The 15,256-nt window shown below is 49.7% G+C and overlaps 1 protein-coding gene across 4 annotated transcripts; it reads right to left on the bottom strand.

Annotated features, from left to right (window-relative positions):
- Nucleotides 1-267: 267 nt before the first annotated feature.
- CDC25C (cell division cycle 25C) lies at nucleotides 268-15,060 on the bottom strand. 4 transcript variants are annotated; one of them, XM_027827346.3, is made up of 15 exons: nucleotides 14,771-15,059; nucleotides 13,704-13,795; nucleotides 12,503-12,542; nucleotides 9,268-9,301; nucleotides 8,997-9,083; nucleotides 8,595-8,672; nucleotides 6,282-6,419; nucleotides 5,744-5,827; nucleotides 5,324-5,434; nucleotides 4,318-4,419; nucleotides 3,757-3,819; nucleotides 2,498-2,596; nucleotides 2,210-2,343; nucleotides 1,974-2,085; nucleotides 268-1,643 (listed from the first exon to the last, which is right to left on the bottom strand). In XM_027827346.3, exons 1-15 carry the CDS (start codon nucleotides 14,956-14,958, stop codon nucleotides 1,503-1,505), a joined length of 1,503 nt encoding a protein of 500 aa, XP_027683147.2. In that variant the 5' UTR covers nucleotides 14,959-15,059; the 3' UTR covers nucleotides 268-1,502. The 4 variants fall into 4 exon arrangements, with proteins under 4 accessions (XP_027683147.2, XP_027683146.2, XP_043376789.1 ...); XM_027827345.3 differs by having other exon boundaries at nucleotides 5,282-5,434; nucleotides 14,771-15,058; XM_043520854.1 differs by lacking the exon at nucleotides 3,757-3,819 and having other exon boundaries at nucleotides 14,771-15,060.
- Between the last annotated feature and the right edge of the window lie 196 nt (nucleotides 15,061-15,256).

Below are 15,256 nucleotides of genomic sequence, written 5' to 3'. Positions count from 1 at the left end.
TAGAGCTACTGCTTTTTGGGAGCAGAAGGAACAAGGTAGAAGCTACTGACAATGTAAATAGCAAACAAATTGTAACATTTTCTCATAGTAGGTAAATTCAAAATTCTAACACAGAAAAATAGCACAACACACCGTCCCCACCCTCAGGCCAATGCCATCTCCTCTATATCATGCCTTTTCTAATCTACACTGCAGGCTCTTTGGAGCTGGGACCATCTCTTACTTGGCTGTAAAGCAGTACACACTCCTCTACTGTATGGAGAATAATTGTGTTTCAATTAGCATCAGTATTTATTTGCCTGGGTCATTGTTTACCTCAAGGACAAGACAGCCTGTTTTATTATATACATTCTCAATGTTCATGCAAAATATAACTGGGACACATAAGGATTTCTAGCCCAGGGCTCCATCTAGCCCAGGCTCCTGTCAGAGAGTGCCCCGCCAGAAGCTTCAGGGGAAGGTGCAAAAAACCCCACAATGGACAATTTTGGAATAACCTGCCCCCAAGGAAGTTTATTCCTAACTTTGTGCCTTGAAGCAGGATTCATATTCCTCTTAACGGGATGTTCTCCTCATCCATATAAATGGTTAACTCCCCCTCTTTATGGGTGGGAATTTCAAACTTGTCTTTTCCCCAACATTCTAAATGGAGATAATGGTAGAAGTCAAAATCCTAGTGAGCCAAGGAGGAAGCAAAGGTTTGCACATGTGATTTGATTAGCTGCTGTTCATCAGTTCCTTAACTGACTGTATAAGGATAATAAGGATGCAGAAGAGATGTCATCTGATTGGTTAACATTGTTCCAGCCTTCAGTTTTAACCTTTTAGAGGCATAAGATGGAGGCTTACACATCACAGGACTTCTCAGCCAATCACAGGCCAGAATTTGGCATCTGTTTAGTCACCCAAGGGCTTCTGCCACAAGATGTTTTCATAATATCCTAATGGCACAGATGGGTGGGAGTCACCAGGCTGGAGGGACAGGGAGAGCTGTTCAAATCAAGCACTTTGGTATCTGTTTATTCTGTCACTAAAAAGACAATTAAATGCAAAACCTAGAGTAACAGTGAAGAGAAACACGGAGGTTCCTGCTAGAAGCAGGAGATGGAAAAAGGAGTCAAAGCTCAGGCTGTGACATACCTTCCTCTGCAATGGCTGGGCACAACATTGAGAGGCAGCCTAGAACCTGGCCCACTCTGTGCCTTCCATGTGAAGGAGGCCCCGTTTCCTTAAGGACTACTGGGTCCACCCGGTTCATGCTCAGTCACAGTCTTTCTGAGATGCAGCATCAAGAATCAAGACCTTTTTAACCAGCCTTCCTGTAGCATTTGTTAGCATCTGAAATGGCTGAAGGTGGCTGCAGTTTCCATAGGACAAAGCAGGTTCCCACTTTCCAGCCTTTGACTGTCACCAAGTGACCCATTTCCAAGAGAAAAAAGGCCGTTGCTGTGCAAGGCAGAGCCCTTCCAAGCAGTGCCCACTCAAGGCTGCTGCCTCTGCCCTCACAACTTCATGAGGCGAGCGATTTGGTTGCGTCTCCTCCGGTCTCCAGCCCACAACTTGCTCTTGGTACGGAATTTCAGCAACTCTGCCTTGTAGTCCTGGTGGTGCATTGGACAGTAGTCCTGGGGTTCACATAGCTCCTGAGAAGAGAAGGGAAGACACATTATCCAACTAGAGCAAGGGAACGCTAGCCAGCCCATCTAGACAATTCGAATGGTGGGAGCTGGGGCTGCTGTATTCTCAGTGGTATGGCATTGTTTCTTTGGTTTCACCTCACTGGTAACCAACACCTACTAGTGGGCAGTGGGGCACAGTCTAGTGGTCCACGCACAGCAATGGGACCAGGAACTCAGTTCTAATCCCACTGCTAACACCGACTTTTCTGATTTGCTGTGGCCTTGAGGCAAGTCAGCCCCATCTCAGGAGGTCTGAGGATCCTTATCCCCACCAGTTGGATGCCCTGCCATTACCGTGTACTCAGGGAAGAACTCCTTGTAGCCTCCCTTCAGGATGTAGAGCTCGGGATAGTGCAGTGCCGGGTACTCATTCATGGCTCGATCTTCCTCCCTCAGATAGCGGCACCTTCAAAAGCGACACGTGGAGCTGAGTGCAACAGGCAGCACCAAGACTTATTTCAGCCAGGAGCACCCACCCCACGCTAGCCGCTGCCTCTTCCCAGCTCTGACCAGACCGGGCCTGCACTCACATCCTGGGGCCCCGTTCCGAGGAGAATTCACAGTGGAACACAAGGACAATGCGTTTCTGTGGTGTGGACGGGAACAGAGGCTTCTTCAGCAAGAACTCAAAGACATCTTCCTGCCTGTGAAAGTTCAGAGCCCCCTGCAGTGCAGAAAAGGGGGCGGGGTCATGGAGAAAGAAAGATCGATTCTCAGCAACAAATGGGGATATCGACAGCCAGGTGTGGCTCATCACAGACACCTGGTGCCCCTGCCCAGTTCCACCCCCTACTTCAGATCCTCCCCAGTTCCCTCACCTTTATGTGCCCCCCCAGATACTCATAGGGGTAGCGACAGTCGATGATGTAGAATGTCTCAATCAAGCTTTGGAATTCCCCGAAGAGAAGAGCAGCCACCTGTAAAGGATTGAACAATGAGGGGCAGCTTCCAGCTATACAACTTCCCCTTCTGAGACAGAACTCCTGCTCTTGCCAGGCCAGCAAGAGGCAAAGGCTGTGTGCAGCAGGTCTCACTCAGTCCAAATACAAGAGAACATTCAAGTGACGCTTGTGGCTGGAATAGGGTGTGTCTAGTTATGCTCTAGTGCTAACAAGCTTTGAAGGCTGGTGTCACAGAGTCGCTGGGCGATGCTCTGGAACTGCTCCCCATGAAGCCAGTCAGGACTCTGGGGAAGTCTCCTCTCTGGGGGCAGCCTGTCTGCAGGACACACAGCTCACCCAGCTTCCACCTTCCTGGGTCTGACCTCGGAGCATTCAGCCTCCTCTGCCCCTCCATGCGCTTCCCACAGCGACTCCACTCATGCGGGGCTCCTGGGGAAGCCAGAGGGTCCTGCACCCCAACTTTGCAGTCAGACGTGACTCTCAGCCAGCCAGTGGAACAGAGGTTTATTAGACGACAGGAACATGGTCTAACACAGAGCTTGCAGGTGCAGAGAACAGGACCCCTCAGCTGGGTCCATTTTGGGGGGCAGTGAGCCAGACAACCCCGTCTGCACTTCACTCCATGCCCCCAGCCAGCCCCAAACTGAAACTCCCTCCAGCCCCTCCTCCTCTGGGCTTTGTCCCTTTCCTGGGCCAGGAGGTCACCTGATTCCTTTGTTCTCCAACCCTTTAGCTCTCACCTTGCAGGGGGGAAGGGCCCAGGCCATCAGTGGCCAGGAAACAGGGTGTCGGCCATTCTCTGTGTCCAGACCCCTGCACACACCTGCCCTCTAGGGCTTTGCAATGATCATACACCCTTACCCCACCACCTAGATACTTAAGAACTGCATAGGGGAAACTGAGGCACCCCCCACACTATGCAGAGGAAACATTAAGAACAGTCCCACTTCGTCACAGCTGGATTAAGGAGTCTTTCTCCACATTAATGCAGTCAAGACTTGAACCAGGATTCACAAGCAGCAGCTTCAACAGGCAGGTCACACAGCCCTCACCAAGCAGCTCTCAGGAGTAACACACAAGGATGTTGGAGGGGAGGGAGAGGCAGAGCTAGGGGCACAGCACACTTGGGGTGGGAAAGGACACAGTTACAGACACAGGGGAAGGCCATTGCTCACAGTCTCCGGGGTGATGTATCTCAGATCCTGTTGCCTTCCTGTCACTGTCGGCAGCGCATACACCTAGAGAGACATTCTCAGTCCAGCTCAGAATCATAATAGCTGCAAGGCCCTTGCTCTTCTAGATTCTCAAACTCAGACTGGTTTCCACCCAAAAGGTCCTGTGGTGACTCTCCTGGTATCTTCACCCCCCATCCACTCCTCCCATCCACATTCTCCATCCTCTGATTAAATCCATAACTGTTTCTTTGAGCACAGGATTCCTGTGTTTGCTGGGAGGTATTGCTGTCTGATCCTTGACTTACCTGCCACCTCCCTGGGGGCATCGGGATTTGATTTTGAATCAAAGATTGTTTAACATGTAGAAACCAAACCAGCTCCCTAGGAGTGTCTCTGGGGATTACAGCCTAGGATTCTCATCTCACTGCTGTGCAGCAAGGAAAATAACCAGCTCTGCACATCAACATTAGGTGGCTCCTTCTCCCACGTCAAGGCGTACCCTTGACGTGGGAGACCGCTGGGAGACCGCTCAGGGCACAGGTGGCTGGAGGAGACACAGACCTTAGAGAAGTCCCCAATGAGCTGTCGGAAGCCATAGTCCTGATCGAGAACTTTGACAATTTCCATGTCTGAGAGTGAGGCCGTCTTCTTCAGAGTTGCACCCTGCAACCAACCAGGCAGCCATTAGCAATACGCAAGCCAACCAGTCCCTACTCTACTGTGAGGCTCTGCCCATGTGGGCTGGGCAACACCCGCCCAACAGTTTCCCCAAAGAAAAGGCTAGACTGCCCCTCCAAAGCCCCTGGCATAAGAGCGGCCAGACGGGGTCAGACCAAAACTCCATCTAGCCCCGTGTCCTGTCTGCCGACAGTGGCCAGTGCCAGGTGCCCCAGGGGGAATGAACAGGACAAGTAATCATCAAGTGATCCATCCCCTGTCACCCATTCCCGGTTTCTGGCAAACAGAGGCTGGGGACACCATCCCTGCCCATCCTGGCTAGTAGCCATTGATGGACCTGTCCTCCCTGAATGTATCTAGTTCTTTTTTGAATCCTGTTATAGTCTTGGCCTTCACAACATCCTCTGGCAAAGAGTTCCACAGGTTGACTGTGTGTTGTGTGAAGAAATACTTCCTTTTGTTTGTTTTAAACGTGCTGCCTATTTATTTCATTTGGTGACCCCTAGTTCTTGTGTTATGAGAAGGGGTAAATAACACTTCCTTATTTACTTTCTCCACACCACTCATGATTTTATAGACCTCTATCATATCCCCCCGCAGTCATCCCTTTTCCAAGCTCAGAAGTCCCAGTCTTATTAATTTCTCTTCATATGGAAGCTGTTCTATCCCCCTAATCATTTTTGTTGCCCTTTTCTGAACCTTTTCCAGTTCCAATAAATCTTTTTGAGATGGGGCAACCACATCCGCACACAGTATTCAAGGTGTGGAATTTATAAAGAGGCAACATGATATTTTCTGCCCTATTATCTATCCCTTTCCTAATGATTCCCAGGTCTGGCTCCCTTACCCGCTCCACCTCCTCATAGACAGGGCTGCGTCTCAGTTTCACCTTGACTGGAGTTTCATTGTCCTGGCATCTCACTATTCGCTTCAGCACCGGTCTGTCCAACTTCTCTGGCATGGACGGTGAGCGGTACAGGCGACTTCTGTTGATGGAGACCTGCTTGGAAACAGAGAAGAGGGGAAGAACAGGCAAGTCACAAGGGGGCGCCATCTCCCCAGCTCAACACTTTCGGAGCAATGCTCCCTGCCCGGAAGCCTGGGTTGCAGAGGCCCATCTCTGTAAAGCCCCTTTGGAGCTGGAAGCAGAGCAGCTTCTCCTAGAATGGCAATAAGTGGATAGTGAGCAATGCCAGCCCTATCAGCACCCCCCAGTCCAAGAAGGATTTTTGCCCTGCAGGATACAAGCTTTGTCCAGACACATGGGTGGGTCTGATTTAATGATGTATTAGTAGGTAAGCTCACTCACTTCACTGACATTGATGTCCTGTGTGAGGAGGGGTCCAGAGAGCAGGACAGCCATGCTGGAGGACAGGTTCCCAGCCACTGGTTTCTGGGGGGCAGAGAAACAGCATTAACCACAAGCACAACTCACCTGAAATCACTGTCAGGTATTCAGTGACCAAGAGTAACCTGTAACTATGTGCTGCTGTGCCCAGTGATGGAGAGAGGACACACTGCTAGGGATCTGCTAGTGTCCAGGAGGGCTGCTCACCACATCCCAGATAGCTCCACTCCTCCAGCTGTGGAAGGGGAGAGCTGAGCTTTGCATCTTCTCCCAGTGGAGCTCAGGTTGCCAATACTTTGTCCAGCTAAACACTACCAAAGCTGCCCAGGTCCCTAGAAACATCCAGAATGCTCCCAAACACCTGCTGGCTCTTGGTAGCCTGTCAGTCCAGTTCAGGATAGACTCTGCAGTGTCTACTTCCCCAGCCTGTGAACTGCTCCATGAAGCACACAGTGGAGTACATGCAGGGCAGATGATGACTATGCCTGGCTCTTCTCACCTCCACGTCTTCTTGTTCATTGGGGAAGAGCTCTTCAAAGCTGTCCGAGTTCTCTGCCACTCTGCGTGGATGCCGTGTCACTGCAGCAATTGGGCTACCCAGATCTTTCACCTCACCCTCCTCCAAGCCCCCTGCATCCTGACGGGGAGAGATGGAGTTAGAGCCTGCAACAGTGCCTTGCTCCCACCCAGGAAAGCTGCACTGTAGATCCCAGACCTGCTCTGCCATGCTTTCCAGTGCCACTCACGGACAGTAATTCCTGATGGTGGAGAACCAGACTCCATATGGTCAGTCTGTTACCTAATCCCAGATTGCTCTGCCTAGAGCTGTTGCAGAGCAGACTTCCCTGACTGCCCCCAGTGTCAAACCAACACACAAACCTGTGACCTCTCTGATTCCTGCTCTCCACAGGACACAAGACTTCCAGACAAGGCACAGACAGTGCCTCCCATCAGAAAAGGGAGATCTGACCCAGCCTGCTCCCCTCCTCCAAATTTCAGAGGAGGACCCATCTCCATCCCGCTCTGGCTATCATTGGCATTATCCTCTCCACACTTACGGTATTAGGTCATTGGATACTGAGAAGCCTGAAGCATTAGTGACAGAGGATGTGGAAAAAGCTAATGTACTCAATGCTTTTTTTGCTTCTGTCTTCACGAACAAGGTCAGCTCCCAGACTGCTGCGCTGGGCATCACAGCATGGGGAGTAGATGGCCAGCCCTCAGTGGAGAAAGAGGTGGTTAGGGACTATTTAGAAAAGCTGGACGTGCACAAGTCCATGGGGCCGGACGAGTTGCATCCGAGAGTGCTAAAGGAGTTGGCGGCTGTGATTGCAGAGCCATTGGCCATTATCTTTGAAAACTCGTGGCGAACGGGGGAAGTCCCGGATGACTGGAAAAAGGCTAATGTAGTGCCCATCTTTAAAAAAGGGAAGAAGGAGGATCCTGGGAACTCCAGGCCAGTCAGCCTCACCTCAGTCCCCGGAAAAATCATGGAGCAGGTCCTCAAAGAATCAATCCTGAAGCACTTGCATGAGAGGAAAGTGATCAGGAACAGTCAGCATGGATTCACCAAGGGAAGGTCATGCCTGACTAATCTAATCGCCTTTTATGATGAGATTACTGGTTCTGTGGATGAAGGGAAAGCAGTGGATGTATTGTTTCTTGACTTTAGCAAAGCTTTTGACACGGTCTCCCACAGTATTCTTGTCAGCAAGTTAAAGAAGTATGGGCTGGATGAATGCACTATAAGGTGGGTAGAAAGTTGGCTAGATTGTCGGGCTCAATGGGTAGTGATCAATGGCTCCATGTCTAGTTGGCAGCCGGTGTCAAGTGGAGTGCCCCAGGGGTCGGTCCTGGGGCCGGTTTTGTTCAATATCTTCATAAATGATCTGGAGGATGGTGTGGATTGCACCCTCAGCAAATTTGCGGATGATATTAACTAGGAGACGTGGTAGATACGCTGGAGGGCAGGGATAGGATACAGAGGGACCTAGACAAATTGGAGGATTGGGCCAAAAGAAATCTGATGAGGTTCAATAAGGATAAGTGCAGGGTCCTGCACTTAGGACGGAAGAACCCAATGCACCGCTACAGACTAGGGACCGAATGGCTAGGCAGCAGTTCTGCGGAAAAGGACCTAGGGGAGACAGTGGACGAGAAGCTGGATATGAGTCAGCAGTGTGCCCTTGTTGCCAAGAAGGCCAATGGCATTTTGGGATGTATAAGTAGGGGCATAGCGAGCAGATCGAGGGACGTGATCGTTCCCCTCTAGTCGACATTGGTGAGGCCTCATCTGGAGTACTGTGTCCAGTTTTGGGCCCCACACTACAAGAAGGATGTGGAAAAACTGGAAAGAGTCCAGCGGAGGTCAACAAAAATGATTAGGGGACTGGAACACATGACTTATGAGGAAAGGCTGAGGGAACTGGGATTGATTAGTCTGCAGAAGAGAAGAATAAGGGGGGATTTGATAGCTCCTTTCAACTACCTGAAAGGGGGTTCCAAAGAGGATGGATCTAGACTGTTCTCAGTGGTGGCAGAAGACAGAACAAGGAGCAATGGTCCCAAGTTGCAGTGGGGGAGATTTAGGTTGGATATTAGGAAAAACTTTTTCACTAGGAGGGTGGTGAAACACTGGAATGTGTTACCTAGGGAGGTGGTGGAATCTCCTTCTTTAGAAGTTTTTAAGGTCAGGCTTGACAAAGTCCTGGCTGGGATGATTTAGTTGGTATTTGTCCTGCTTTGAGCAGGGGGTTGGACTAGATGACCTCCTGAGGTCCCTTCCAACCCTGATATTCTATGATTAACTCACCAGCTGAGCTGTTGCTCTCTTTCGAAACAGCAGGGACCTAGGCATTTGCCACCCTGGACACTTAAAGCAGACACCCTCCTGAAAAAAGAGAAAGGGAAAGGGGCCTTTAGCTGAAAGCTGGCCACATCTGCTACCTCCAGGGTCAAGAGCCTAGACAGTTTCAAACCTCCCCCGGCATTAAACAGGCACTGGATCTTGGTTAGGAGTAGATTCAGCACCACAGTTAGTGGGGAAAGAGGAAAGGCAATTTGGGGATCCTAGAGGATTACCCCTTTCCATATTCAGTGCTTGGTAAGGATTCTGTGCTACAGAGCTGCGGAGCTGCTGACATGTGCTCCCATCTGCCACCACTTCCAGAAAAGGCCTGTGCAGCCCCCCCGACCCCATGCAGCAGGTACTTACATTTTCCTTGTTCAGGGAGCTGTCTGTCTCGTTGCCCTCTCGATGCATGGAGCCTGGGGAACTCGGTGTGCTGCATAATACCTGGGGCTACAGTGCACAGAAGGGATCGCTCACTGGGTCAATAGTAAGCATGAGCCCAAGACCTGCAGTCAGTGTCCCACTGCATCTAGCCTCCTTACACCAGCCCACAGCGTTTTCTGGGCCTGCTCAGGTGCCCCAACTCCTCCCGGTAACAAAATAACCTGTCTCCCAGCAAAGAGCAGTCACTTACCAGGAAAGATATTACATTCTGCCTCGGTGCCTCTCTGCAGGGAGAAAAACAGCCTGTCAGTGTGTCCTGGGGCCTGCTCTGCTGTCCAGCCTGCACGTCCTCAGGGGGGACCCACCCACTTCAGTATGTCCCTGCAGAACTTATGCCGAATGACAATGCTCAGCACTAACACAGCACCCTGGTGACACTCAGCAGGCAGGACAGGATGATTATCCCATTTTATGGAAGGGACGCTAAGTCTCAGAGAAACAGAATCTCGCCCCAGGCCACATGGTGAGTCACTGGCAGAGCTAGGATTAACTCAGGGATCCTGCCCCTCATTTTACAGCTCATCCCCCCTATTTATGCTGAACAGGACATGGCTGGCCAGCTGCAAACTGTCTCTCTCATATTTCCAGATTCTTATGTAAAACTGAGTAAGAAATAATACCACACCCAATGTAACTGGTGCTCCCATGATGACCCTAAAAACCAATTTTCCACATCACAAAAAAACACTGCTTTGTCAGTAGGCTCAGAAGAGACTGAATTGTCCCCTTCAAAGGCCTTCAGGCCCAAACACCACCTGACCAGGCTCAGGCAGGACTGAAACCAGAAAACATATCTACTACATGCAGCCAGTTAAAGACAATGCAGGGAGCCGCTCTAGGCAAGAACCTGCAGGCTGTCTATAATCAGCAGGAGGCTGCCTCGTGAGAGGAATATGTTGATGATTGTGTATGAGAGAAAACAGCCATTTCTGACAGCAGCCTAGCCACATGCACCACCTGGTCTGGAATGCCCCCTGCATGAGTGGGCAGGGCAGGGAAGCAATAAGCTCCCATCTAGGAAACGCTGAACAAACTTCAAAGATTGTTCTCTTGTGTATTGCAGTAGTGCCCAAAGGCCCTGCTTAGGCATCACTGCGCTGGCACTGCCCCGAAGAGCTCACAGTCTAATCTGAAACAGGGCTTGCTAAGCAAGCGTGCCAGACAGAGGACGGTGTGCATGTGCTGGGGGGATGGGATCCGATCCAACTCTAGCCCTGGGGCTGGAGGCTGCACAGTCATCCCGTTAATTTTACAAACTGCACTCAGCCTAGCTAGCTTTGCTGTCATGGGTCAGTGATCTTGTGCAGGGTCTCAGCAGAAGTGGTTCTTGAGGAAGGATTTGAAGGAGGAGAGACCAGTGACCTGTTGTATTAATTTAGATGGAATATGAGCTGAAGTTGTTAACACAACCCAGTCACTGTCCAACATTAAACTCTATTAAACAAGGTCTGGGGTTTGGTATACAGAGACCACAGCCTGCTTAGTACCATGGCAGACATATCATTAAAAATCCTTTTTAATCTTTTATTAAAGATGCAGAAAAGAAGGAAAGCAGTTAAGGCATTTCAAATGTAAGGTGTTAAGTAAGGCTTTCATTTGAACATCCCTTGTTCCCTTTCTTGTTAGCTATAGGGAGTTATAGAAGGAAAAACACCCTTGTGTGACAGTCTATTTGATGGTATCAAAGATGAACTAGATAATACTTAGTCCTGCCATGAGTGCAGGGGATTAGACTAGATAACCTCTCGCGGTCCCGTTCAGTCCTATGATAATTACTGTCCTCTTTGGTAAGAGTGAAAAAGTTAGTTGAGATGAGCTGGAGCTGTTGTTGTTGCTACTTTTGTTAAAGTCCTAAACTGTCCCTTTGGGGAAAAGAAAAGAAGTTAGTGGAGATTAATGACAGCAGCAGCAGCTCCAGTTTAAATCCAATCTCGTTTCATCTCAGTTGGTTGTTGGGATTCAGCTGGAGCTGCTATGGGTGGTGATGTTGTCTGGCTCAGTCTGGTCAGGACATTGCTCAGGGTTAGGGTAACAGAGGCCCAGAAACCCATGAGATGGTGGGGGTGACAGCCATGATGGCAAAGCTCGCTTCCATTTGTTCTTCCCTCTGTTCTTTCTTATTTTCTTCCCCAAATCTCTTTCTTTAAGGACCCTTAAAGGGAATGGTGGGTAAAATAGCTGTTGTAATAACTGGCCCTACAACTTTACCAACTCTAAAAAGTATATGAAAGTTCTAAGATGTTACCTGCCATAACAGATGTTAATGAAAGTAGGTCAAATTGTTTTCAGTAATGAATGTTTATTATTTAGTCCACTAGTTAGGGCTAGTTTCTGACATAACAATTTTGGTTACTTACTTTCTGGTTCCACATCATCAGTTTACCAAGCATGATTTTAACATAGTCCTTGAGTTATATCAAAGTTGCCTTTTTGTTCAGACTAATTCAGTTTTTCTGTCTCCCTTTTGTATCTTGTCCCATTAACATTTGTTGTTATAGGTTAGTCACATATTATGAACATATATATACTTATTACAGTTGAGCTAACAAGAGTAAATTTATAGGCCTAATTATTACAACAGGCCTTCAGATTTACTTAGAGATCTTTTTGACTTGACCTTGCTTCTCTTTTCGCATGTGAGCACTGCAATGCAGATACATAACAGAAATGGTGCCTGCCTGACCGTGCTGGAGACTGAAGCAGTCTAGCCATAGAAGAAGGTACAGTATGGGCAGCTGCAGCACAGAACTTCACTTCACCCCCTCGCACGCCTCAATCATATTTTGGAAGGATCCCATCAAAGGGAATTCAATTACTGTGGCCCATTTAGTCCTTGGTCTCTCCATTGACCCTGCTGACAAAGCGGTGTTTTTTTTGTGATATGAAAACCTCTGAATTAGGAACTGGGCTGAGTTGGTTTAAAAAACACACAATGCTCATTTCACATGAAAACCAGAGCCACAGAATAGAAACTACTTTTGGTTACTACTAACGGTAGCCAGATCTGAACAGCTGATTGGAGGTGAAGAAGTCCATATTATTACTGACCCTCTCTGTAAATGAATGGTGGTTATGATTAAATAGAGTTCAAAAGGAGAAGGAGTGCAAAGGCTCAGCAGCTGGAAAGGAAAGGTTTGTATGACATGGCACACTCCATCTAGAACCTAAATATTAACACTCCTTGCTTAACTGCACAGTATCTTCCAGCCATGAGTCACTCACATTTTACAAAGATAAGACGACTATCTGGGCAGAACAGGAAAGATCCCTGCTACTTTTGAGGGGAAATCTCTTCCTCAGCCCAAGCCTGGTATGTATTGCCATTTCAGAGCATATCATTCTTCATCTGATCTGGCTCATTAACAGAAACTACAGATACTGTGGTGATGGGTGCTCATAGAAGAGCCCTGATATACAGAACTTACAGCCCATCCGGAGGTCCTGATGAGTCCACTCGACCTACAGCTGAAGAGAGATAAATCAGCAAAACACAGTGGGCATGAGCATGGAGCATAAACTAGGAGCAATTATGGTAAATGAAGAAAAGGCATCAAGAGTCTCCTGTGGCCAACATGCTATGACTACCCAAGATGGGAGATTAGACAGAAACGGATAATGGTAGGCGGAATATCAGGAACACCTCCTAGTGAGGAGACCAAGGCTGTGGAATGGTTTCCAGGAAGTAACTGGAGACATTTCAAACTACAGTGGAAAATATTCTAGAAATTATACGGCAGGGCTCAGTACTGCACAGTCCCAAGGGATGGATGAGACAAACTTGAAGATTTTGAGATTCACAAAACTAGTAAAGCAGCATTTGCTGCTGATTTAACTTGTTCAAGGAAGACAATATTTGTAACCTTCACTTTTAAGGCAGAGTGAGACGGGGGATGTGCTCCACTAGTATTGCTGATGTGTTGCTACAGCATCCCTAGATTTATGTAAACGGTAAAGACAAATTATCCCATGTGCCGATGCTTTCCATGTGTTGGCAACAGCCGTTAGAGACCAGTTCAAGGGAGCATTCTAAGAGAATAGCTACAACAGCCAATCTTTTCACTATAAGGATGGAAGAGTCCTTTCCACCTGGCTAGGCTGTGAAGTCTAGTCCTTGTGGAAGCTGGGCTCGTTTTGGACTGTCTCATATTGAAAGGGTGTACAGCTGGAGTTGAGGATTCTGAGAGTCTTGGCACCATTAACAACAATTACAAACACTGACTGTTGGAAATAGTTAGTCCGGTGAGTTGCAGCTACTGCTTATACTACGCAAAATGTGCTTGTTTTACTTGTCTTCATCTACCCACAACCCATCTATCTGTTGAATCCACCCGTTGCATCTTTTCATAGTCCCATAATGAGAGAGTTCTCAGGAACTCTCTTATTACTTATTTAACACCACATAGCAAAATGAGGTACTGGTCCTTGATTGGGACCCCAGGTAGGCATTCTTGCAATACAAAATAAATAACAAATATATAATAACAACAATAATAATGGGAAGGAGCCGAGCTGGCTGACAGTACTAGCTGTTACCAAAGATGTTCTTTTGGGTCTTGCCACCAGTGTAATAGCAAGCAATAAAACTAGGGCTAAGGCTCAGTTTTGTCCCAGCCAGTCAGCTCTTACCAGCCATGTCTGGGGAATGGGTGAAACTGAAGGTGGGCATCTCCTCACCACTGCTGAGATCAGACAGATCTAGACAGCACTTTGGCGTGTCCCTGCAACAACACATCAAAATCCAGAGTATCAGGGGATGGGGGAAATTGTGACATTTTTGTAAATCAGCATGTAGACATCAAGGTATGAGACTGCACTGGATCCAACAGCAGGATCTCCGTCAGGACTCTTTTCTGCATCATGCACCCACTTAGAGCTGCCGGAAGCATAACAGTTACCTTCCCCAGCCCTATCAGAGCCTGAGTTTTGTGAGCCATTTCGGGAGGTCTTGAGGGTGCCTTTATAAAAAGATGGCTCCTTTCAGCCTGGGATGGCTCCTCGGGCTCCAGAGAGGTTTAGTGGCCATGCTATTCACACCAAGAGACTTTTTTTTTTTGAAAATGAGAAGCCCTCCCAGAGTTTCTTGCAGGAGCCGGTACTAGGACAGAGAGTTTTATAGTCCTTTTGGTTCCTTTTGAGCAGGCCTTGCAGACATCACAACCTTTAGAGTAAAGTGGTTTTCAACACAATGATGCAAACATTAAACAGCAAGAAAATCCTAAATTTAGGCCTGAATTTATCAACCCTCCCCCCAGGCATCAAGAGCAAACTGCTGACCCAATCCCTGTAGTAGGAGCTCTAGTTGGTGTGTACATCCTGACTCAAGCTGAGCAAAGAGACTCTCTCACCCCCCAGCTTCTTTCCCAATGCTACTTGCACTACTTGCGCCCCTCGCCCTGCTTTGGGGAGATCAGAAGCACTCTTCGGTCTCTGCCTGCTGGGCAGCCTGAGCGGCAGGTGGACGAAACGCCCGAGGAATTCAGCAAAACACCAAGCGGAGCCTGTGCACGGCCCGGCTCTGCTACGGGGCGCTCGCTGGCAGGGCGGGCGCGTGGCAGATTTCGGCCCCGTCAGGGCGGAGGCCGAGCCCGGCCCCGGCACCGCACTGGTCCCTGGGTCTGTCGCGCATCCCAGCGGCCAGGCCGGGGGTTGTCCCCGCGCGGCCCCAGCGCCCGCGGCGGCGAGACGGGATTTACCCAGCCACGGTGCTGAGGTTCCTAAAGCCCCGAGCGAGGTCGGTGACCGGGGTGCGGGGCGGCTCCGGGGTGAAGGGCAGGGAGACCTCCGTATCCCGCAGCGAGTTCAGCACCATCCTGCAGCGGGCTCGGAAGCCGAGACGCGAGCGGGCGCCGCCGGGTCCCGCGGGGGAGAGATTCCCGGCCATGGCGCCACGGGACCGCCACCTGGGAGCACACGAGCCGGGTCACCCGCGGCAACCGCCCGCGGCCCGAGCCCAGGGCACCCGGGCGCCCTCGGGTCACGCCCCGCCCGGGACAGGCTCGCCCCGGAGCCGGAGCCGCTGCCAGCCCCCCCGGTCCCCCCAGCCGGCGGTGCAGCCCCGCTCGCCGCCCCGCCCCCGGCCGCGCCGATCGCTGCTCCGGTCTCGCCCCAGTCCCCGGGGCCGCAGACTTGAATGAAAATAGAACAGGCGGAACTTAAACCTGCCGCCGGATCCCAGCCAA

This window comes from Chelonia mydas, chromosome 8 (genome assembly GCF_015237465.2).
Source record: "Chelonia mydas isolate rCheMyd1 chromosome 8, rCheMyd1.pri.v2, whole genome shotgun sequence".
Taxonomy (NCBI): Eukaryota; Metazoa; Chordata; order Testudines; family Cheloniidae; genus Chelonia; species Chelonia mydas.
Note: the sequence above shows the minus strand (reverse complement) of the source record. Positions and strands in the feature narration are given on the sequence as shown.